Source organism: Hemiscyllium ocellatum, chromosome 5 (genome assembly GCF_020745735.1).
Source record: "Hemiscyllium ocellatum isolate sHemOce1 chromosome 5, sHemOce1.pat.X.cur, whole genome shotgun sequence".
Classification (NCBI taxonomy): Eukaryota; Metazoa; Chordata; class Chondrichthyes; order Orectolobiformes; family Hemiscylliidae; genus Hemiscyllium; species Hemiscyllium ocellatum.
Window position 1 is genome coordinate 68,514,687 of NC_083405.1, and position 26,099 is coordinate 68,540,785.

The 26,099-nt window shown below is 39.9% G+C and overlaps 1 protein-coding gene across 2 annotated transcripts in view; it reads left to right on the top strand.

Moving 5' to 3' along the window:
- The window catches only part of LOC132815734 (tensin-3-like), a 449,058-nt gene that overhangs the window by 413,872 nt on the left and 9,087 nt on the right, over positions 1-26,099 (top strand). For both annotated transcript variants that reach the window (XM_060824846.1, XM_060824847.1), the window contains 6 exons: positions 6,822-6,996; positions 16,458-17,140; positions 20,338-20,436; positions 23,150-23,281; positions 24,992-25,090; positions 25,207-25,284. In XM_060824846.1, coding sequence (XP_060680829.1) covers positions 6,822-6,996; positions 16,458-17,140; positions 20,338-20,436; positions 23,150-23,281; positions 24,992-25,090; positions 25,207-25,284 — 1,266 coding nt within the window. The remainder of the gene's footprint in view (positions 1-6,821; positions 6,997-16,457; positions 17,141-20,337; positions 20,437-23,149; positions 23,282-24,991; positions 25,091-25,206; positions 25,285-26,099) is intronic.

Below are 26,099 nucleotides of genomic sequence, written 5' to 3' on the forward strand. Positions count from 1 at the left end.
ACATGGTCCACACGTCTTTTAGACAAAAGCCAGTTTAATAATGGAAGCACTTAAGGATTGTGTACCTTTGGGCAGTAAAGAAAATGTGCACAAAGTATTTGTCCTGAGGGGTATTTTGACCTTTGACTTCTGTAGTACTTTTTCATTGGTAGAAGCAGATTGGGAGGGTGCTAAACAAAGCTCCTGTGTAAGTTAAAAGTTAAATGCAAATGAGGCTTCAGTGAGAGCATGAATACACTGAATGAACAGGCTCGCTGGGGCTGAGAGGAGCAAATTTAGCAGAAACTATTGTTGAATTATTTTCCATATGGGCAGAGTGGATTAAGCTGTTGCTGATCAAACATCTTCACTTAGAATAGCCCTGCCTTTTCTCCTTTCCAGTCTCTGCGGGAGTTGTGCTTTTGTACTGAGTTTATTGCAGACTGTAAGTAAGAAAGAACGGGAAACTGAGACTGGATAACCTCTTTAACGAAATCACGTTTTTTTTTAATGTGGTGTTCTTGCTTTGTTGCTTTTGCACTGAAGTCTGGCAGAGGAAACAACAAGCCTAGCTACTCTCTTGGCTCTAGTAAAATTGCAGCATTTCAACACATTCAACCTATAGCTGCTCTTATGAATGTTTTCCACCATGACTGCTTCAGTTGGTAGGTAAATTGTGGCTTCAGATTGATTTGTATGTTTTTTATCTGAATCTTCAAGATATTTAATAATCTCTCAGTCAACAATTGGCATTGAAACACTATCTTTAGACTGTGAACAGATTTACTTGTGGTGGAGCTTTGTTCTTCCAAGTAAGTCTATTTGTTTACTCTAATGAAAGGGAAATTTTAAATACATTGCTGTGTAGCTGGATTGCATTTATAGTAGAAGTGTTGCATTTGCAGGCTGCTTGCCGACATCTTTGCCATATGTTTGCAGGGTCGAAAGAATTCCAGAAGGCCTTCCTAAAGATCTCTGTATATTAGGCCAAAATGATTTCAGTATTTTGGATGAAATAAGGCTTGTGTTGTTTTAGAATTTACTTGGTTACTTTATTCTGGTGAATTGATGCTCTTTGCATGAACTGGCGACTGAGTGAATGCTCTGTTTTGTTTAGTGTGCAGCTATACTGAGGCCACGTACTGGAGCAGTAACAGCTGAGCACATTCCTGAGGGTAGCTAGAACATGCTTGGGTCATTGGCAGCAATCCACAAAATTCCTCTATAATAGACCATTTATCTTGCAGTAGCAGTCTCCCGAGGCACCCCTGCAAAAGAAATGAGGCAACTTAAGTGACCCCGCATCCCCAGTGTTGGTTCGAATACCCTGGGAAGTGGGCCCATTCCATGTCTGTGTACTTCTTGAAACATAGGGCCCCAAAAGCCACTCCATGTGAAACAGCAGTTTACATATTCTTTATCCAAACTAGTGAACTGTACTTGCTTTTTATGTAATATTCACTGTACAATTTCCTTTGTATCAAGGAAACTAAATGAGATTAGTTGATAGCTTTGTTGAACCTGTATGGTCTGAGTGTAAATGTGACCCTGAGCTCCCTAATGCCAGCTGTTTCAATTTGTCACCCCTTTTCTACTTTGACCTCTCGGCCTTTGACTTCTTACATTGTTCCATTTAAGCTCAACACAAGCCAAGAAGTTGCCCTTTATCTTTGCACTCACTGTCTTACCACCCCCAGCCTTAATTTAAATATAGGTCACGCTTTCTCTCCAGCTGTAGGTGCTGGGACTTTCGAGGCTAGGATGAAGCAGATGTGTTTCTAATCAGGTGAGAGTCACCTTTCAGTGCCTGACTGGCTGATCTTCTTAACTCAAGACCACCTAATTTATTCCTATGATCTGTAATGCTGGACCTGTTATTTCTTTATTTTACCTATGAATATTTATTGAAGAATCTGTACCTAGGTACCTTGTACCTAAGATGCCCCATAATGTGACGACTTGTAAACTTTTCATTGTACTCATTTGAGAACATGAGAAAATAAAGCAAATTCAATTCAATTCTTCCATCAGAGTCCTCCTGCACCTGACCACCTATTTTATGTTCCTAATCCAGCCAACCACTTTAGCTATTCTTGTGGTCTGCATATTTCATTTTTATTTCTTACTTCATGATCATGCCTACTTTTGTGTCCTGCTCGTTATCATGTATGCTGTTGAGCATCATTAGGACCTCATAGGCGATTTCATTCATTTTCCTGCCTTTCTTTCCCATCTTGTAGCATGTCCTATTCATTTTTTTATGTCGTTCTTGCGAAAAATCCTACGGAAGGATCATATACCTGAGACAGTGACTGAGGGATTTGTATATCTTTGCAGATTCTTGTGTGATGATCTGAACATGGTATTTCCAGCTTTTTCTGTGCTTTTTTTGAAAAAAAAATCCCTATCCATAGGGATAAAGTTAAAAATCACACAACACCAGGTTAGAGTCCAACAAGTTTAATTGGAAGCACACTAGCTTTCGGAGCAACGCTCCTTCTACCACCTGATGAAGGAGCGTGGTCCGAAAGCTAGTGCTTCCAATTAAACCTGTTGGACTATAACCTGGTGTTGTGTGATTTTTAACTTTGTACACTCCAGTCCAACACCGGCATCTCCAAATCATAGGGATAAAGCATTGGTGATGCCCAAGATCATCAGGAACTATATTTAAAACCAAGTATTCTGTAGTTTCAGTCTCACCACATTGTCCATACCGCAATTTTCATGTTGCTAACTGATACTTTGATATCCCTATATCCCTGTCTTGGGAATAACAGGAGGTCTTCAAGCCTTTCGTGGCAATGCAAACAGAGTTTTGGAATTTGGAATCCAGTGAACCGAACCAGCAAGATGGAGCACAAACAGGATATGAATAGTGGCGAGGAAAAGTGAAATCCTGTGCACAAGAAGCTTATTATGAGCTGATGTAATTACAAGAAAAGCTAATGCTGTCTACACAACATGATTAGAAGATAAGCTTGTGAGAGGAAATGAGATTATACATAGAATTGCTTCTACAAAACACTTTTCAGCCTTGACTCAATTCTCAAGGGGACACTGTTGCTCAAACATTAAATTCATGTGAAGACCTTGTGCCTCAATCTGAGCTCTGTAATTTAATATATAAATGGACTGAGGAATGGCTTCAACTTCACACTAACATCATATTTCAATGCATTCCTACTGTGCTGTTTAATAAAAGCATCCCAACCAAAAATCACTGCAGTAATAAAAAGTAATAAGGGTGGGTTACATTCCTGACTCTTAACTCTTTACATTGAAAATGTATTGGCTGTCTTGAACCCAACTGGCCAAAAATATTCTCATCCCATCACAGTGACTGTTAATAATTTAGTAATGCTTCCGACTGACCTCATTCATGTGGCTTCCTACCTCCTGCTAATCACCACCTATTACCTGCTTTCTTGCCATTTGTTCCCCACAAGACCATTTCGCAATCTGCTTCCCTGCCTGAATCCTCTTCCTCACTGCCTCCTTCCTCTGACTCATATCCTCGGTCTCCTCCCTCAACCATCTTGTCCTCTGCTGCCCTCCCCTGACCTTCCCATTCACTGCTCCCTCTTGTTCCTACTCCCTATCCTCAACCACCCCTCCTACCCCTCCCCCACCCCCCACCCCCGCTGCTTTCCATCCCCTGTGTGAACCACTTGGTGATGCCACACAGCACCACAATCACATTTCCTTCTCCCCCCACCCCATCCCACCTTTGCCTGATCATTAACCAAGGGAGCTCAAGAGAGTGACAGCACGCGAGTTCTCCAGTAGAGAAAAGGCGAACAGGGCAGTGAGGGGAGGGAAAGGAAGCAGCAAATGAGATGATCAGAGGAGGGATGTGGAAAATGGAACGGGAGTGGAACATTGAGCAGGAGGTCTCGGAATGGTCGGGGGATAGAAGCAGCAAGTGAAGTGGTGGTTTGTTTCTGTCCTTAACTGAGTAGGTGCGCTAACTGCACTGAAATAAAATGGAGGTCATGGCATTCATGGAACCTTTCCAATGTGCAAACTGTACCAAACAATAAATCATTAAACTTGGTGAGACTGGTACCACATTATTGTTTGTTACACACACAGCTCATCATTTTCTGAAATGTTATTCAGCAGTTGATGAACGTCTGCACAGGCATTCCTATCACATTCTCCTTTTGTTCTAAGGATGTTGGCAAGGTCTTATTTGTAGGCCACTTCTTGTTGCCCTGAGTTGATGGTGGTGATTGATTGACCTTGACTTAGGATATTCACATTTTGATCATTATACGGGACTAGTCAGGCACTGTGGCATTCTTGATGTATTTGAGAGGGTAGTCAAATGTTTGCAGTTTGTCAAATTGCTCCTTTATATTTGGATTTTAATTATTTAATGATATCTTAATATATACTGATCCACGTAAGAAATATTAGCTGAGTTTTTGAAAGAAAAGTTATTCACAGGAGCAGCTGTGTACACACACTTAAATTGCATGTTTTCCAACTGCAGTCATTAATCTTCTTCAGTGACCACATTCCTGTCATTTGCATGGCGTATCTTTTTAAACATGCATTCCTTCCCAGGATTGCTGCAAATGCCGATCCGGTTAAAGTCTGCATGTTAATCGCCTTTTTATGCCTTCCATGTTTTTAATTATCATGCTATGCTCTTTCCTGTGTGACCCTTACGTACCTTTTGAGATGAATTCGCACTCCAGTGTTCTTTCCTCATTGTTGCAGTTTGTGTGGGAGTAAATCAGGTATCAAAGACAAAGCAGTGATTGATTTTTCCCCCAATCAGTCTTGTCCTATTTCCTTTTAGTGTCAGCCTGGACTCTGAGTTGAATGTCAGGCTACATGAACATTGTAAATGTTCATGAAATAGGAATGCCATGTTGTTATTAGTAATCTAACCCTGACTGTCTTTAGCAGCATGTTGTTGGTAACCCTTCTCCACTGTCTCTTTAAAGTCTTTTTTAAAATAATGCACCCATGAAATCTGACAGTCTTAATCAATTTTTCTTCTGATGGGTTTGACAATTATGGCAAAATTTTAGTCATACGAAGTGAGACCTCAAATTGCCAGCAGTTCCATGGTACAGAGAAGGCAAAAGAATCTGTTGAAGGTACCAACTTGGGTGCTATTTTCTGACCCTCTTTGGAAATTGTGACACCGACAGTAACTATTGTAAATGGCTAATTCCAGCAGTGCTGGTCAGCCTGTTTCTCCAGCTATAGGTGAACTGAGCATTTCATTTGGCTAAAGCCAACAGTGTAGTTCCTCAATTGCAAGGGATGCCTACAGCTAAGAAAAAAAATTCACCATGTTTCCTAATAGCTATGCACACATGACTTTTTCACAACCCAGTCTTAAAATGTAAATGAGACAAGTTTCACAGTCCCAGCACATCACACAACTTTCTCTGTAATAAAATGAGTTTGTAAGTCTGCTAATCATGCTTGAGATTTGTTCCCAAATGTCTGAGTTAGATTTTGAAAGAACACTGCTTTCAAACTCTTTTTTTTTAAATTTGGCCAAGTTTAGAAATCCATACTTTCTGCAAAGTGAAACTGCAAGTGTCATGTCCTTCCCTCCCTTTTTAAACTTATGAAAGGATGGATTTCAGTGAGGGCTTCTGCTCTGGTGCAGAGCTTTGAAAAGAAGAGGTCTGTTCACTTTCCAGTGCCATGGAATGTTTTGTGGTAATGTGAAGCCATTTTCTGCAAGTGGAATGCATAGTATGGATATGCTGGGGAAACAAAAAAAAGTTACAAGAGCCTTTTTGTCCCAGTTCACAAAAATAAGGAGAAAAGTGTCAGTGGTTCCCATAATTTGTTCCAAATAATCTATGTAATTGTCCCCAGTGTCTTAACTTTTTTGGAGCCGGGCTGACACATCTGCACTCTTTGTAGATAAAAGGGTAAGCTATTGATATGAAATAGACATACAAGCTTATGCAAGCCCCTGTTTGAATCACTTCCAAAGCTCTCTTGCAGAATTGTCTCTGATGTTTGCATGCTATCCTTGCTATGTATGGAATGTGGGCAGTCTTCATGTTCCATTGATTTTCAGATAGCTTTATCTTGTCTTTGTGCTTGTGTCAACATGTTTGGTAGATTTTGCTTAAAAGAATGCTGCTTAGTTATAATTTTAAGTTTTTGTAAATGCTGACTTTTGCCTGTCTCTGTCTTCATTGGTTAACTGTTTGGATGCTATGTGAGGCTTTCAGTTTTGAAAATGAGAAACAAGTCCTTCATCCCCTGTAACATTTACAAAAGGGAATAATTTTCAAAAACTTTAATTCAGAATATTGGACGTTTCAGGAATGTAGAGCTTTCTGAATTCTTACTTGTGTGGTAGTAAGTTTAAAGCTGGACAGTGGGTTAAGAACTTTGCAGAAATTTGAAATCCCACAGTAAACAATTTTGAAGTGTTATCTGTACCAAACAAACTGGTAATCAATCTGAAATGGCTGGGGCACAATACTCTGCATGGTTTTTCAATTAAATAAACAACATTTTTAACTATTCATCTTGGAAATAGAAGCTTAACTGATCAACTAAGCAGTAGGTTACACGCTGCAATGAATTACTGGGTAAAGACTTCATTTTGTGTCATGTGAAACCATGAGCATTATTTGGTATCCAAGTTAGAACCCTCATGTATCCTTGATTGATCAGTAACTTGCCTCTTGCTGCATTATAACTAGCTTGAGATATCATGCTTTAAAACACATCAAACCTGTGTGGAAGTCATTCACTTCATTTCACGTTGGAACGCACTTTTGGACTTGACAGCAAAGCTGATTGCAGTTATTGAATGTACTTACACCAAATGTGTCTTTACTGCACAGAATCTCGAAGTTACATGGAAGGCATCAACCATACAGTGGTGGGATCAGACGGTGCTGTGGTGACAAACCCTGTTCTGTACAGCAGTGATAGCCCAATGACTAATTCATCTTTCCAGCGATCTTATGGCGCAGCGTGCTCAGCCTCTGCCAGCAGCCAAATCCCCAGAACAAACAGGTGGGAAAGAATTAGATTTCTTTGCATATTTATACGTTAAAAGCTCCAAATTGAAATACAATATTAACTTGACTTCTTGACAGTGTTAGAACTCCGATAAAGAATGAATGTTACATTTGATGCTTTTTCAATGAATGAGGTTTTAATGGGAGATGTATTTCATCAGACAGCTGTTTCTGTAATGCTTCAGACTTCAGAACCAGAAGTCAGGAGGACAATAACTATTCCCTTATGAATTTTTTAAAGCCTTGCACATACAGTAAAACATTTTGACACCAAACAAGAGTGCTTCTTAGATTCACTTTTTGTTTAAAGCTAGTGCTATTCTTCAAACGTGGAAGGATTTGTTTTCCTGGGTGATAATTGTTGATTTTCACCAAACGCACATGCAGTTCATAAATGTAGCTGTATCCAAAATAAAAGCTTGCTTGTTTTGCTGTCAACATTTTTATTGAAGTGGCATTGTAAGCCATTTATGCTATTAGGCTTGGTTCTAGGACTTTAGTGCAGAGTGGTGTTTGGATGTACCATGGCTCTATATTATCTGCAGCTATGTGGAAGATGAATGGATCGTCCTCGCATCTGGACCAAGCCTGTGTCCATACTGTTGCGACATTGATGGACAATCTATGGCAAGAGGGTTGTGTATTTTGTCAGAATAATCTGACCAGTATGTGGAGCTCATGTGCAAGTTGGTTGGGTTGATTAGTTATTCTGATACCAATATTTAATATTTAATTTGAAATCTGCTGAACTTAAATCCATTGGTCTTCATTCTGCATACCACACTCATCATACACACTAACTCAATAAATTTAGAGAAGACTTTGTGTGTAGGTAAAAAATGTTATTCTATGTTTTGATTGTGCATAATCATAAGTAGTTCCTTTCACGTACCTCATTATAAACTCTAGAACTTATGATAATCTCCACTTTGGTTCTCGTGGATGTTTTTGTTATTTATGACAAACCTCATTATAAAAGGTTTGAGGCTAAAGGACTTCATGTAGTGACCTTTTGTTTGGAATATTAAGCTTAACACCTACAAGATGACTTTCTTTGATTATGCTGTTAAATTAATTTGCCATAGACCTGTCACAGATTTGTAGAAGTTTCAGTTAAAACTCAGAGTTCAGGTTTCACGTCTCATCTGCAGAAAATAGATTCAGTAACTAATATCAGGAGCCAAATTAATTAAAGGCAGTTGCAGTCCAAGTTTGATTACAATCATTGAAGCAGAACATCTCACGTTTTAGTAATTGATCATACTTGTCTTTATTTCATAGACTGAAAGAGTACACAAATAGTTCATTGGGCCTATTTTGCTGTTTCTAGTTTTTTTTGCAACAGATTCCCAATTTATTCCATAATAATGAAAGCAAAAAACTCTAAATGCGAGGATAAAAACAAAGTGCTGAAAAACCTCTGCATTTTGGCAAGAGAAGCAGAGCTGAATCTAGCATCTATTCGGCTCAGTGCGAATTGCATTGAGTTGTTTTGGGGGTAATTTTCACCATGGCTTCGAGGGAGATTTCTGGTCGTATCTTACCAAATGTACATCATAACCCACCTACCCTGCCTCATGGGGTCTCTCATGTCTGATTCTATCCTGATTTCACTATGTGCTGTTCCCAGAGCAACTCGCCACTTCACGGAAAAACCAGTGAAAGTCTAGAATGCCTTGCCTTGTTACACCTTTCCAAGGCTGCTGTGCACTCGGAGAGGTGCTGGCAATCCAGCATTAGCCCTGCTGTCAACATCCTGGCACAGCAACCATAAAGCCACTCTCTCACACCAAACAACCCTGTTCTCTTACCCTAGTCTATGTGTAACCACCATGCCACATACTTCGCTGTGATTAGACCTTTCCCACCTAAACACCCTCTTAGAGTCCCTACTACTGTTTCCCCAGTGCCCACATTTTTGTCCTTGTCCAGGAGGGAAACATGCCCTACAAGCAAGGTTGTTTGGGTAAGTCCAAACATGGGTTTTTATTGATAGTCAGCAAAAAGGCAACACGAGAAACAAATAGAAGCTACGGTTTATAACAACAAATGTGAACCAAATGCTGGCATGTTAATCTTGATAGTCCATGATGGTCTTTTGTACCCATCTTCCATTGACTGGAACCAAGTGTCGATAGTGACCTGGCTGCCTAATGCTGCTGAAGTCTGTCATTCACAAGGAGAGCTTCCTTCAGCTCTTCCTCCAGTGTCCTCATCCTCCAGTGTCCTCGTCCTTCTCCTCAGAAGACTGCTCCCATTCCCCTGCCAAATCTTCAGGACACAGTATGCCAAGATGGTGTGACATACTCTATCCAGACTATTGTGGAGGATCCCATCAGGCTTTTCCAATCTGCAGAACAGCATCTTCACCAGCCCTATCATCTGTTCCACTGTGGCCCTGGCCAAGACACATGCCTTGAAAGTGCTACACTGACTGAGGGACCAATGCATTACAACCAAAGAGACATGCTTGTCATGTTTCGACCCCAACCCACTGCAACTATTCCCCTTTCCATTGCATTCATTGGAGATCTTCGCCATATGTATGTGGCAGTGATATTCTCCAATTAGAGTGTATCAGAGAGCTGCCATGATGGTCATGAAAGATTGGCGAACATTGATACCACTATCAGTGGACAAGTTATGCATGCAGCCAATGGAACAACATAGATGCTCCTCATCACCAGGAGCCTGCTTTGATTTCCCATGTAGAGCTTTCTCAACATCTAACGTATTTGGTACATTTGAGAAATAGGAAGCTAAACATGAATGAGATGAGCTGTGTAGTAAATAAGGCACTTCAGCAGCTATAATCCCCCTTACTGGACAACAGGCCACTGCCTTGCAAGAAACTTAACTCACCTTTTGGCAGATGCATTAAAGATGGAGGGAGATGCTTTTGATGTTGAGTTAGACCTCACATGGATATTGCGTCTAATTCTGCAGAAATCTCACCTTTGCCCATTCCTCTCAGATCCCTTCAAGGTTCTACCCAGAGTTCAACTTTGTGTCCAATGACCCTTGTTTGGAACTCAATCCAACTTGTCCCAAAGCTTGACCCATTCCTCATATTTCAGAAAACTCTTTTCCCTTCAAGTATTTTACCAGTTCTTCTTGGAAGTTTCAGCCACCATCTTGACAGATAACATTCCATAACAATGCATTTCTTAACAGAATATTTCCTCATATTGTATCTGGCTCTTTTGCTGGTCACTTTTAATTATTACACTGTTAATGAAATAATTTATTTCATTTATACAATCTGCACCGCTAATTTAGAACACACCTGCCTATTTCCCCCTCAACTTCCCCTGACCTTCACTGCTTATTACAGAACAATGTAGGCTCTAAGATGGGATGCTGAGAGGTGACCTTATAGAGGTTTATGAACTCATGGTGGTGGGGGTGGGGGGAGCGTGGATAGGGTAAATAGACAAGCTGTTTTCCGTGGAGCAAAGGAGTACAGAACTAGAGGCCATAGGTTTAGGGTGAGAGGGGAAAGATTTAAAAGGAACCTAAAGGGCAACTTTTTAACGCATTGGGTGGTGCATATATGGAATGCTCGGCTACTGGAAGTGGTGGAGGCTGGTACAATTACAACATTTAAAAAGCATCTGGACGGATATATGTGCAGAAAGGGTTTAGAGGGATATGGATCGAATGCTGGCAAATGAGATTAAATTAATTTAGGATATCTGGTTCATGTGGACAAGTTGGACCGAGGAGTCTGTTTCTGTGCTGTACATCTCTCTCTAAGATTGTAAGACCAGGTCACAAGGTGTGAATTCTGCAATGAGAAACTCAACTAAGTCCTCAAAGACAGTTTACCATCCACAGGGCATAACAGAGTAGCAGCAATATGTACCACCTACAATATTGCACTGCAGCAACTTACTAAGACTCTTCAGCACCTAGCTAGCCCATGACCACCCAGAAAGATGTACATGACAGCATCAACGTTGTCAAGACACTTTCTATCCTGATTTAGAACTATATTGTCATTTGTTGACTAGTGGTAGGTTGAAACTCTCTCTAACAGCTGTAGGTGTACCCATCCCCTTTGACTGCAGCAGTTCAAAAAGGGCCTCAAACACCGCTTTGTTGAGGGTATTTAGGGTTAGACAACAAAGTCTGGTGTTGCCATGATCCTTACATCCAGTGAACGAATAAAAGTCCCGGGTCCTGATCTCTTTACATAACCAAAGTCCTGTATCTCTAGTATTTGTGTAGTAAATCAGAAATAGTAGTGTAATAGTTATATAACAGTGCTAATAAATCAGAGACTTTAATAAATAGTGGGATGACACAAGTTCAAATTTGTCAGAGTAGCTGGAGAATTTAAATGTACTTGATTAAATAAGTCTGCAATAAAAAAAAGCTGGTTTCAGAAATGATGAACAAGAAATTGTGGTTAAAACCCATTTGGTGACTAATATGCTTTAGGGAGTAAAATCTTCCATCTTTACCCAGACTGACCTGTATGTGACTTAAGACCCACAGCAATGATGTTGACTCTTACCTGCCCCCTGAAATAACCTAGCAAGCCACACGTCACTGGCTTTTCCAGTGGTACACAAATTTTATGAATAAACAAAAATAACCTACATCCTTTCCAACGCTTTGGCTCCTTGGCTTAGAATTTGTGGTGAGCTATGATAAAATACAGTCACTTTTCTTCAAGGTTAGAAATGTGAATGTACCAACCCAACAGAGACTGCAGTAGTTCTGCAGGGCCATTCACCACAGATTTCTCCAGGGCAATTAGGGTTGCAAAATGCATACTGACTTTGTCAGCAACACTGTCATCCATAATACCATACCAATACAGTAGTGCCTCGACTTACAAACTTAATCCTTTCCGGGACCCGGTTCGCGAACCAAAAAGTTCGCGAACAGAATCAATTTTTCCCATTTGAATTAATGTAATTCCAATTGATCCATTTAGCCATGTCGTACTGCTTAGCGAGATCAGATACGCAAGCATCATTCTCATGTTTAGCTATTATTTCCTTCTTCGTTTCCACAGTAATACGTTTAGGCTTCTTAACACGACTATCACTACCACATTTCACTTTCTTGGGAGCCATAATGAGGGCTAATTTAATGCAAAAAACAAAAATAAAGCTTAAGAATGCTTGGACGTAGCAACGAACGATGTTCACAGCGCGCACGCTCCAAAAACGAACTGAATGAGATCATGCGGGGCCTGAGAGCTTTTGCGTTCAAAGCGCGCGTAGCAAAGCAGAAAAATGAAACCACGTGGTCGCACACGGGCTTTTTGCATTCGTACCTTCGTTCATACCTTGAATTTCGTACGTACGTTGAAGCAAAATTTTATGTACAATCCTGTTTGTACACCGATTTGTTCATGAACGGGGTCGTTCGTATGTCGAGGCGCTACTGTATTTCATATAATCGCATGAAGTAAAGAAATTTAGTCGGTTATCTCCACAAAACATGAAATAAATCCATTATTCTACAATTCTTCGAAACTGAAGTTCTCAAATAAAATAATAAATATGAAGCATCTTCACGACAGCAGTTAAACACAGAAACTGCTTTCCCGTTAGCCGTGTTCCTTCATCGGCTTCTGTGCATTAGCCAAATATTGAAGCAGGCACTCTACTTGTGTGTGGTACACTACTGTTCCTGAAGAACGTTTACTGCCTGGCATCTCCTAAAGGGGCTCAGGGGGTATCTGTGGCATGTGTGAATGGACCAAACAACCACAAAACTTTTAACCAGTCATGATTAGCAAATCCTCTACTGAAGCAAACAATATCAAGGGACGTATAACTTGAAACATTAAAATTCATTTTGAAATGATCTAGGGAATGTGAACTGAAGAAAAATGAAAATGTGTGTATAAGAAAGCAAGATACAAAATACAAAGAAAATGTTATTTTAATAAAAGGTAATCTTCAACAGTCATTATACTCTGAAGGAATAACACCACCAATGTTGAAGACCTCGATTCCCACCCTCCCCTGCCACAAGTTTGCAAATTAAAATTTTTAATACCACAGAGGTTGCTCTAAGCCATTAAAACCTGTATCATTAAAACTGTGGGCGGTACGGTAGCTTAGTGGTTAGTATTGCTGCCTCACAGCGCCAGGGACCTGGGTTCAATTGCAGCCTCAGGCAACTGTCTATGGGTAGTTTGCACATTCTCCCTGTGTCTGTGTGGGTTTACTCTGTGTGAGATGCTCTGATTTCCTCCCACAGTCCAAAGATATACAGGTTAGGTGCATTAGTCAGGGGAAATGTAAAGCAATAGCGTCAGGGAATGGGTCTGAGTGGGTTACCCTTAAGAGGGTCGGTGTGGAATTGTTGGGCCAAATGGCCTGTTTCCACACTGTAGGGATTCTATGATTAAACATGAATTCATTCTTGAATATATCTACCCTAACTTTTTCAGGAGTGCTGTGTGGATTAGTACCAAAACATGAATTACTTGCATACATTTTAATGATGAAACAGTGATTTTATCAATGCATAGAAGCTTATAGAACAACAGCATCCATGGGAAAGCAGTTTCTATGTTTAACTGCTATCCTGAAGATGCTTGATATTTATTATTATTTGAGGACTTCAGTTTTGAAGTGTTGTGGAATAATGGATTGATTTAAAGTTCTGTGGAGATACACGATTAGTTTCTTTAAAGTGAATCATTTGAAGGTCTACTGTGAACATTGAAGGCTTTTTAAAATGAAGTTTACTAAAAATCATGTGACTTACGAAAACCACTGTTTTACTGGCTGTTTGGCTTGGGGTTTGTTCTGGGCAACAACTTTTTGAGGAAAGATGTGCCCAGATAGGATTTCCTGTTTCTGAAAAAAAACACTGTTGGATAACACTTCCCAATGTTATATTTCCTCAGCAGTTATGTCTGCCAAGATATCAGGGAAAACTCTTTATGTTTAGTGACCCATCTACAAGTACCATCCTGCAGGGCTGAAGAATGATATGAATATTTCACTCCTGGTTATTTCCCCTTCAAAGACTAACATCCAGTGGAAAAAGTGTTTTCCAGGAAGTGGGTCTTTGCAGAGTAATCCCTTTTTATCCTTTAGCAGATACGTTAACATGAGTGTTTGTGTTTTCTTTTATTCATTTGTTGGATGTGGACATCGCTGGCTCGGCCAGCATTTATTGCCCATCCTCAGTTGCTTGCTGTGGACTGACCCACAATGCCATTAGGAAGGGAAGAGAGAATGTGAGTGAGAGTGTGTGTATGTGTGAGAGATTAGAGGAATAGATATTTATACCTCCGTATTACAGACCTAGAATTAATCACCAGTGTAGTCATGCCACTTAAGCATCATAACCTTTCTTTGTTCTGTCTGTTTGTCCTGAAAAGGAGTGACATTTTGCAGAGTTCATTGATACTGGGTTTCCATAGGAACCTGAAAAGAAATCCAAAAACTCAGACATGCTAGATTTGTTAATATAGTGCTTCAGTATGACTATGGCCTTTCCATGACTCCTCATATAATTACCGTTACCTGGCAACCATAAAATGTTTTGGATTTAGGAATTAAGGTTAGGAAATGGTATACCAGATGCTGTGCCTGAACCTAGTATTTAAATAAAGTTCTCACTTGTTTGAGGCAGATATTACCAATATCATCATTCCTCGTCTGCAGAAAGTGTGTGTGAAAAGTAGTGGGCAGAAATGCAGACATGCAGATATCTGCTCACTTTTCCAAAATACTCACATTTCCAAATGGGGTCAGGCAATTTTGAGCTCCTGTCTTTGATAATCCTGACTTAGAAAATCAAGGCTTCACTGCCAAGGTGAGATCACTCTCATGCAAAGCTTAAGAGCTCCTGCAGTGTTGTCACCAGGGTTTTGATAACTTGTAATATCCCTGGTACTGAATGGGGATTTCTTTGCATGGACCAGCAAGCTGGCTGAATGACTAATTTGAGACTGTTTGCTTCAATTCATTTTGCGCTTTCTTGCTATCACACGTTTCTATTTTGCACCTGTTCATTCCTTTACTCAGTAGTTTTGCTTTCTGAAGAATTTCTGTCGTTTTTTTTCTTTTGATAAAGTACTTTGTGAACAAAATATTAGCGTTATAGGGGTGAAATTTATGGGGATCTTCAACTTGTCCATCATAACTGTGATGGAAGAACCACATAAATCTCAGAACAGCAGCATAAAAACGCAATACCATGTTCCTGGAGGTTCACAGGACTCTTCTAACAAAGTTAGAACAAAAGGGCCTTCATGGAATTTTACTCTCTATGTATCCTGTGTTGGACAAGAGCCACAGGCCACACCCCGATAGCAAATTCTACCATACGGCAAGTATGGTGCATAAACACTACTCCTTCCCAAACTAGCTCAAATCACATTTTCCCCACATAAAGTGTCTTTAAAAGCAAAAAAGGTTTCTTCTATACTGTGGGTGAAGCTCTTAAAATGCATGGTAAATAATTCTGCTGTTTCCCACAGCAGAACAGAAAAACAGATAGGTGCTGCTTCCTAGCTGCACTCAAAAATAAATCTTTCAGAATGTCTGCAAAAATAAAACACATGCCACCAATCAAAAAGAAATGCCCACAAAAAAATTATAAGATTGAGAACCTCTAATTAAATGCAATTCATTTTGACCAAAAAAAATTCAGTCCTATTTAATCTCTCTCCACACCCCCCCGCACCCCCACCCATCTCAAATCTATTCCCATCCTCTCTGTGTGCAGCATTCAGACTTTCTTTTCTGTTTCTATTGAAAATGCTCTCCGTCAAGGCTAACGTTTTAGTCCAGTGTTAGCAGAATTGAAAAATAGCTAGAAAGATATTGTTAATATTTAGGTCATGGAAAACAAGGATTGGCTGATCACTGACAAACAGATATACAGTGGACACTGGTGAGCATAGCAAGATGCTGGAAATCTCAAAAGTAAAAGTTACCAGAGACGTGGATATCGAAAGCTGCAGCAGACGATGGGCAATGACTTCATTTGGGCTCCAGCATTCTACATCACCTTGGGCAAGGTTCTGATGAGGAGAAGAAAGAATTCTGAGAGAAAAATCAAGCTCACTGTCCTGCACCCAAATGACTTTTTAAAAAATATTACTTGCATTCATTTTAGAGTATGCAGTAGCTGGATTTGTCAGACTCTTTGCATTGATTCTCCTTTGGTCAAAATTCACCATAGATTGAGCTGAGCATTAGTAATTCCAGATTCTGAGTTGCAATATTTTGTGGTGGTATAACAAAATTAGATAGTGTTTTTTAAAAAAAAACACTTCAGTAAATTTGTAGATGATCTGCTTCGATTATGGTCTACATTTAAGAGGTTTACATTTATCAGTGATTCCACTGTGAATGCGATATTGGATTTTTCTCAGAGATCTAGTGGCATGAATGGCTTTGTAGACTGTAAAATGTACACTTGATGGTATTGAGTTGTATTTATGTGTTGTTTTTGTCTCCCTGATAGCCCACCTACCTGGTTGGACAGTGCCCAGAAAGGAGTGCCACCAGTAAGTGGGATTAGCAGATCAACAGGAAGCTACCTCGGTTCCTCAGAGGTTGGTGTTAACTCCAGAAATACACCAAAAGAGACCTCTATCCTGTTGCAGTTTCCTCCTTCAGGATCGCAAGTTATCTCTCCCATTAACCACACTGTTCACGTTAGTAGTTCTGAGCGACACACTTCAAATCTACAACAGAACAGTGCTGGAGGAAGCCCTGCATTGCATCCTTTGCCTGCAGATTCCAGTAAACAGGGTTACTTGCACTATAATGTTAATCGTGGACCTCAGTATGATGGAGAACAAGCCATACTACCTAGTCTTTCTGCAGGATCAAACAACACTGCTGCAAACATGAATTCCCCAGCAACTAGTTTCTTGGGTAATGGTAGTCTGCAAGAGGGAGTGCTTTCAGCAGTTAGTGGCCAAGCACAAAGCAGCGCAACACTGATGAATGATGCTTTGAGTCTGAATGTACATCCTCCACTACCAGAGAAGAAAAGGATTTCGGAGGGAGATCATTCAATTACCTCTGTCTCACCAGCTTCAAGTGGATTTTCCAGTCCCCACAGTGGAAGTACTATCAGCATTCCATTCCCCAGTGTCCTTCCCGACTTTTCTAAAGTCGTAAATACTTCTGTTGGACAAGGTAAATATTTTGATTGTTGTATTCTAATGTGTGGTTGTTTAAAAGGTTCCATATCCGTCTATGCTCATAGTAAGTTAATACTTTTATTTAAATACTTGACATTTGTCATCCAATTGTTTACAGAGAATTAATTTTTTTTTATATATAATTAACTTTCACTTGTGGCTCCCACCCATTTCCTTAGTAGGGTTATAAAGGACAGTTATTGGAAAGCCACACGCTGTGTGCACAACCCACCCACAGTTCGAGAACCACCTCCTGTGAAGGCAACAATTACATCTGGTTTACATTCCATGGTTGTTGCTGAGTTAACACGACCACCAACAACATCAATGTAATTTAACAGGCATTTTGAGTACCCTGTTGTCATTTGGTTTGATTTTTGATTCTCCCAATATTGAGTTGGAAGAAAATTTTAAAAAGATTGGAATTCAAAACAAGGAGTGTTAACTTGCAAAGTGTTGGGAATGAACAGAGCATTTCCAATCATATGTGCTCACTGATGAGGTACTCCAGTCATTTTAAATGGGTGCACACTTCAGGAATATAGTTTGGATTTTCAGGTTTGCCACTGATCTTGGATTTGTGACTGATCTTGGATTTGCGACAGAGTTTAACTGTGGCATTACCATAGAATTTGTAAATATTTACTAACTGTTAGGAAAATTCGGTTTCCTTGTTTGTATTTTTGGAACGAAGGTAGTTGTAGCTCTGATAAGATCGGTTATTTGATTAATGCAAGCCTTGTGATTGCTTTCTCCTATTCAGGATTGGGCTCCAAGTCTGCACTTGCATCTCCACTGATGAGAGCAACTCTTGACAGTTTTTGAAAACATTTTTAACAATGATTATCTTCTGGAAGCAGGTGTTTTCAATTACTGCAAATTACCTGAATCTTTATTTCAAGCCTAAAGGAGGCGGAAAAGACCAGGACTTTCATTCCCAAGCACAGGGGTTACATTCAGTGGGATGCACAGTGAATCTAAATTTCCTTTCTGGCCACTCTGAGCAAATGCAATTTATAATAAAAGAATAAATTCTCCATGTCTAAAACAGAAAAAGCTGAAAAATGCATTGCAGGCCAGTCAGCATGAGTAAAATGATACCTAAGGTCATGTTGCTGGTGGAAACAAAACCCTTTAGTATCTGAATATCTAAGTTTGGGTTGTTGACTGCTACCTTAAAATAATCAATCCTAAACCTTCAGTACTTTAAATTTCTCCTTGGTGATTCCCGGCCAGAGTGCAGTTTTTTTAGAGTTATGTTTAGATTAGATTTAGATTAGATTAGATTTACAGTGTGGAAACAGGCCCTTCGGCCCAACAAGTCCACACCGACCCGCCGAAGCGCAACCCACCCATACCCCTACATTTATCCCTTACCTAACACTACGGGCAATTTAGCTTGGCCAATTCACCTGACCCGCACATCTTTGGACTGTGGGAGGAAACCGGAGCACCCGGAGGAAACCCACGCAGACACGGGGAGAACGTGCAAACTCCACACAGTCAGTCGCCTGAGTCGGGAATTGAACCCGGGTCTACAGGCGCTGTGAGGCAGCAGTGCTAACCACTGTGCCACCGTGCCGCCCACACTGTTCTACCAGTATTTTGAAGACTCGGCAATTCGTTACATTTGAGGCAAAGGAGAAGTAAGGTCAAAGTGAACACGGTGGGGGGGGTGCTGCCAGACACTAAACTGAAAGGCCACTCCAATGTAAAACTGACAGCTGTTCAGTTGTAACTTCTGCAGTCACAGCTGGAGAACATTGTCAGTGTTGCTGTAACTATGGTGTTAGTCATATTGTATCACCTCATCATCATCCTTGAAGCTCTGCGGTCCCCTATTCTGTTATTTTTAACCATTTCCACTTCCTCCATTCCAGAAACCATTGATTATTTTTGGTGGAATAGGTTCAGGGATGCTTGGAACATTATTATCATGTTCACAGAATTGTTATTTGTGCGTGAACTCGGTGGCATGGGTGCTCAATGGTTAGCACTGCTGCCTCACAGTGCCAGGGGCCCAGGTTCGATTCCAGCCTCAGGCGACTCTCTATGTGAAGTTTGTACATTCTCCCTGTGTCTGCGTGGGTTTCCTCGGGGTGCTCCGGTTTCCTCCCACAATCTAAAGATGTGCAGGCTAAGTGAATTGGCCATGCTAAATTGCCCAGAGTGTTCAGGGATGTGTAGGTTAATTAGGGGTTTTGGGGGTAGTTAGGGGTAAATATGGGATAATAGTGGGGGGATATCTCTGGGTGAGTTACTCTTCGGAGGGTCAGTGTGACTTGTTGGGCCGAAGAGTCCATTACCACACTGTGGGGATTCTATTCTATAAAACATTAAACATTAGGAGAATATTCAGCCCTTTCCTGGCTGTAAATCCAAACACACGTTCAGTGAGTAGTGGCAGCAAAGCGAACCATGTTTAGTTTCTCCTTTAATAATCCAGTGGGGATGAGGCTTATTCTCACAGTCCTGTTACTGTCCTTGCCAGTATAAGCCAATGACTGAACATGTAATCTCCTGAAATGTAGGTCTCAACTTATGGAGGGTGAACAAAAGTTTACAGAGGAACCTCGATTATCTGGCATTCAATTATCCAAATATTGGATTACCTGGCAAGATTGCAAGGTCCTAATGCTCAGCTAAAGTATGTTATCCAGCATTTGATAATCTGGAATTAGATTAACAGAATGAAATACTACCCGCCCATGTTGTTTGGATAATCGAGGCTCCTCTGTATATCATTTTTTAAATACTTGTTCACAATATCAACACATTTTTTTTCCTCTTTCAATGATATGGTAATTTTGAAAACCCGATAAGTAAGATGCATGCATGTTGGTGTCACTTCAGTGATTATTTTTAAAGTTGAATAAGGTTGAAGGCCTAAGAAAATAATTTTGAAATAATTATTATCTTAAAGCTAATGAGGTAAGATTTTTTTGAGAGCAAGCAATGCTGTAAACACTCAGCCAAACTTGCAATATCTGTGGAGAGAGAGAGAAGCTGTTAACCTTTTGAGTTAATTACCTGACCTCATTTCACTTTGAATTCTGAATTGTGTTGCAAAATCGGTTCATATAATCTGATTGTTTCATCAATCATCATCTATGTTCATTTTTGTAATAGGAAATTGAAGCTGAAATTCCAAAGTACATCTTCCATGAATTGATTTTTTTTCTCCCACTTTAGTTACAGAAACTGCTTTCTCGTCTGACAAACATGTCACTGTCAAATTTGTACAAGACACGTCTAAATTTTGGTACAAACCCGAAATATCACGTGAACAAGGTGAGATGGAGGCACTTTCTGTTTCAGTCAAGTCTGAGTAACTAAAAGATCAAGTAGCATACAGAGTGACCTAATCTTAGTTGCCTATTATTAATTCCAGTTTTTGAGTGAGTGCAAACTGGAATAGGAAACTTGCAAGACATGTGAGAATGTGCAACTACTAATTTAGCACAGTAAAGGTTTCCAATCCCTATTGGACTACAGGTAAGAAAAGTGAAAGTGATTCCTGTCCTGATCATTATTGATGTCAATGACAAGCTGGACATAATTAACACAAGATATCTTCTCATAATGGGTCATTGCCACAATCAATGACTAAAAATTTGTCAAGGATTCCAGCTCATTAATTTACCTGGGTAACATGTTCAGTACTGCTTCTGTTATTAGACCGGAAACGATGATGTATGTACAGTATCATTGGTCCGATTTGCTGACTAAGAAATAATTTTAATTGATTACTAACAACTTAGCTCTGTAACGTGTCCAGTAAAATCATCTTTTTTGCTCATTCTGTGTATGGAAATCATGCATGCCTTCTGCATCTGTTACAATCTGTGATGTCACTGGAAACTTGTCATAGGAATTAATTTTTTTTAAAAGTCATGTTGATTTCTTCTGATTTCAATCTGTGGATCTGAAAACCTGCCTCAGCAGAGCTGTATTTTGACATTGATCTCAGTCTGCTTACTGACAAGTGCATAGCCTAAAGAGTGGAGACAAGATTAAGTGAATTCTGATTCAGCAGCAGATTAGTAAGCAACATATTTTTCATTATTTGTGCCTCACAAATCTTATTGAGTTCTTTGAGGAGGTGTCAAGACAGGTCAATGACGGTCGAGCAGTGGATGTGGTGTATATGGACTTCAGCAAGGCATTTGATAGGGTTTCCCATGGTAGGCTCATTCATAAAGTCAGGAAATATGGGATACAGGGAGATTTAGCTGTCTGGATTCAGAATTGGTTGGCTGACAGAAGACAGCCAGTGGTTGTAGATGGAAAGTATTCTGCCTGGAGGCCAGTGTTGAGTGGGGTCCCGCAGAGTTCTGTTCTTGGGTCTCTGCTCTTTGTAGTTTTTATAAATAACTTGGATGAGGAGGTTGACACGTGGGTTAGTAAATTTGCTGATGGCACAAAGGTTGGAGGTGTCATCGATAATATAGAGGGCTACTGCAGGCTGCAGCGTGACAAAGACAGGCTGCAGTGCTGGGCTGAGAAATGGCAGATGGAGTTCAACCTGGATAAATGCAAAGTAATGCATTTTGGAAGATCAAACTCGAATGATGAATATAGGATTAAAGACAGGATTCTTGGCAGTGTGGAGGAACAGAGGGATCTGGGTGTGCAAGTACATAGATCCCTCAAAGTTGAAACCCAAGTGGATAGGGTTGTTAAGAAAGCATATGGTGTTTTGGCTTTCATTAAGAGGGACTCGAGTTTAAGAGCCGCGAGATTTTGCTGCAGCTCTACAAGTCCCTGGTGAGACCACACTTGGAATATTGTGTCCAGTTCTGGTCGCCCTACTATAGGAAAGATACAGAGGCTTTGGAGAAGTTGCAAAGAAGGTTTACCCGGATGCTGCCTGGACTGGAGGGCTTGTCTTATGAAGAAAGGTTGAATAAGCTTGGACTTTTCTCTCTGGAGAGAAGGAGGAAGAGAGGAGATCTGATCGAGGTGTACAAAATAATGAGAGGAATAGAGTCAATAGCCAGAGACTTTTCCCCAAGGCAGGATTGACTGGTACGAGAAGTCATAGTTTGAAGATATTAGGAGGAAGGTATAAAGGAGATGTCAGAGGTAGGTTCTTTATGCAGAGAGTTGTGAATGCATGGAATGCGTTGCCAGCTGTGGTGGTGGAAGCAGAGTCATTGTGGACATTTAAGCGACTGCTGGACATGCACATGGATAGCAGTGAGTTGAGGGGTGTGTAGGTGAAGTTACTATATTTTACCTTAAGATTAAATCTTGGCACAACATTGTGAGCCAAAGGGCCTGTTCTGTGCTGTACTTTTCTATGTTCTGTGTTCTACTATTGCTGTGCTAATCCTATAACACTTAAATTATACGTTGGTAAATCATTTCTCTTCTGATAGGCAACACCAAATCTTTAGTGTCATTTTTCATGTAAGTTTTTTCATAACGTTGCCAAGAGAAGATGACACGTATCCCAATGAGATTTACAAAGACCCTGATTTCTGAGAGATTTGAACATTTGAATTACTTAGATTGTGTAATAATCAAGCTGCATCCACCTTTCAGATCCTTTTTCTGAAAAGTTTTGTTTTATGGGCTGGAGAAACCGTTTGAATGCCTGCTGTTAACCTTCTCATCAGGTGGCATCACACAGATTCCCTAAAACCTGAGCAGTGTCATCATCAGTGATGGATGCATCTCAGTATTAAACCTAGGATCAAACCACATGTTCTATCCATCATTAATATCTCGTGCTTATCAGTTACCTCTGCACATCTCATTGTAGGTTAAAGGAAATTGCTTATCAGTTACCTCTGCACATCTCATTGCAGGTTAAAGGAAATTAAGGAGGAGGGGAGTTCAGTACTAAGATACATGTGAAGTTAAATATGAAACAATGAACAGGTTTTTTCTGTGATAGAAAATATTCTTATCAGGATTGTTTCGTATGGTTTCTGGAAGCAAATCACATTTGGAGTCTTCTCTCAGCTTAATTGTTAATGAGAACTCTTTCCACTTGCAGCCATTGCAATACTAAAGGACAAAGAGCCAGGGTCATTCATTGTACGGGACAGCCACTCTTTCCGAGGTGCCTATGGTTTGGCAATGAAAGTTGCGACCCCTCCTGCTTCAGTACTGCAGCAAAATAAGAAAGGTATTGCATGTTTCAAAATGACTTCCACACAGACTGTTTGTTTCCTTTTATGCTTTCATCAATGACTTGAAATCTGAATAATGCCTTCAATGTTGAAAAATGCCTTCGGTCCTACGCAGGTGTCATTAGAAAATCAATGGCAAAGCATGATGAAAGTGACTAAAACTGGGTCAGAAAATCACAAGTGGAATGGAAAGGCACAGGAGAAAATCCAGAGAACAAGTCTGATACACTTGAAGAATTTAGTGATAGTTATCAGATGAAGAGAAGATGATACTAAATCAAAAGCTAAAATCAAGGAAATTAACATTTAAACTAGGGTTTTGGAGTTTAAAACTTGTAGATATATATTGCTGCAAGTCAACAGTTTTAAAAACCAAGGATAAGAATTTAATACATTGTGCTGAGTCTATCGAATGGGTGCAATAGAGAAATGAGATTTCCCACATTAGAAAATTCAAACAACAAAGTTTATGAAATGTTGGAGAAAATGAAGAGAAGAAGATAGAAGGCCAAACGTTATTAGAGCAGAATTAGGCCATTTGGCCAATTGATCATGGCTGATGGGTTTCTCAACTCCATTCTCCTGCCTTCTCTCTGTAACCCTTGATCCCCTCACTAATCAAGAACCTATCTATCACTGTCTTAAATACACTCAATAACTTGACCTCCACAGCCACAGCAATGAGGGGACCGTTGCTGTGATCATATGATGGGACAGAAGTGAGAATTTTGCAGAGGTTAAAGGAAACAAACTTGGTATGGGACAGAAATGAGATTTAATGATTAGCTCAGGATTAAACCTCTCAAGTCAGGAACTGTTTATTTCAGCCTAAGAGGTTGATCAGGCTTTTGGAGGTAGTTTCAGTCAAGTCATCCCTCACTTTCGAAACTCCAGTGGAAATTAACCCTATCCATCCAACCTGTATTCCTGAGGTAATCTGCTCATTCCAGGTATCAATCTAGTAAACCTCCTCTGACTCCTTTGAGGAGAGAGAATACAAAATAGGGTAAAGGTCTAGAGGGGTGCTGGAGCAGAGGGACCTAAGTGTATGTGTGCATAAATCATTGGACACCCTATCAGTGCAATTAGTAAAGCATACAGTATGTCAGGCTTTATTAATTGGGGCATAGAGTACAAGAGCAAGGATGTTAAACTTGACTTGTATTCAAAATTGCTCTGGCTTCTAGTGGAGTATTGTTTTGGGTGACACATTTCAGGAAAACTGTGAAGACATTGCAGAGTAAATGAAAAGATTCATAAGAGTAGTTCCAGGGATGAGGAATTTCAGTTACGCAGATTAAAGAAGCTGGGACTGTTTTCCTTGGATAAAATGTGTCAAGATAAGATTTGATAGAGGCATCCAAATTCGTGGGGAGTCTGGAAAGATAGAGAGACAGATGGAAGGCCTGAGAACAAGTGAGCACAGATTTAATTGAATTTGGAAAGGAAGCAATGAAGACATGAATCCTTTCATCCAGTGAGTAGTTAAGAATCTGTATGTTGGAGTCCTATTTAACTGAGGTATTCAAGAGGGTAATTATCTGAAAAGGAGGAATATGCAGAATTACAGTGAGAAAGTGGGGGTGTGGTCTCTGCTGAATTACATTTTTATAGAGTTGACACATAAATGATGGACCAAATAGCCTCCGTCAGTGCTGGAGCAATTCTGTGATGTGTAAACTTGTGTTTTTTTATTCTTCACACAGCAATGGGAGATTTATCGAATGAGCTGGTCAGACATTTCCTGATTGAATGTACCCAGAAAGGAGTACGATTAAAGGGTTGCCCCAATGAACCATATTTTGGTATGATTTAACGTTTACTCTTCAGAAGTAAAGTCTATACAGTCAAGATGATCCAGCTGCTTTAAACCTGAATTTATTCCTTTGTACCTAATACGCATTACTGTGTTTCTAATTAGGGAGTCTGACTGCATTGGTTTACCAACATTCCATCACACCACTAGCATTGCCTTGCAAGTTACTCATCCCTGACAGAGGTAAATATATAAGTTGGCAGAAGAACACTGTTGAAAAGCTGTTCTAATGCATGCTCTCAAACTGATGCAGTTGTAATCGTATATACAAAGCGTTCCTTTTCAAAGTGAATGCAGCTCGAAATATGTTAGCTTATTTTTAATTTTGTTGTGAAATGAATTATCATTTTGAATGTTTAAATTAGCATGTTAGCCTAGATTTTCCATAATAATGTAGTTTAAATCTCAATTGTCAAGCCTCAGAAAAAACTCAAATAAAGGTATCAATCTGGATGTGTGCAGGGAGTACACAAGTGATAGTAGTGACAAATTGCATACTTATGAAATTTAAAAAGAAAGACAGATTAAAGGACAAGGTCATAATAGGTGGACAGAAGTATTGAGGAGAGCCTCTGAATGTGTCTGGGTCTATTCTTAGGCTTGGCCAAGCTTAAAAAGACACAAGCCTATTACAGGTAGTTCTTCCGTAATGCAATGGTTGCATTCTTTTGCAACCCCACATCATAGAAAAATCGCGCTTTAGAAACAGCACTTCAGCTGTTGGGGATGTAATCATGCTAAAGCCAACACATGCTTTAAAAGTTCGCACTTTAGAAACAATGTCCTCAATTAATCAGTCGCGTTTGAGTAAAAGATCAAAGGTCATACAACTTATGCACATGTATTGAACAAACCAGAATGGCTATTAAGTCTTTAATCAGTTAGAATGGAGGTGCAGGTTTCAACTGATTAATATGTAAATCCCAGAATTTCTTTCAAGTCATTGCCCCAAGATAATTTCAGGTTTTATCAGAATAAAGGTGACACTTTGGTTCGAC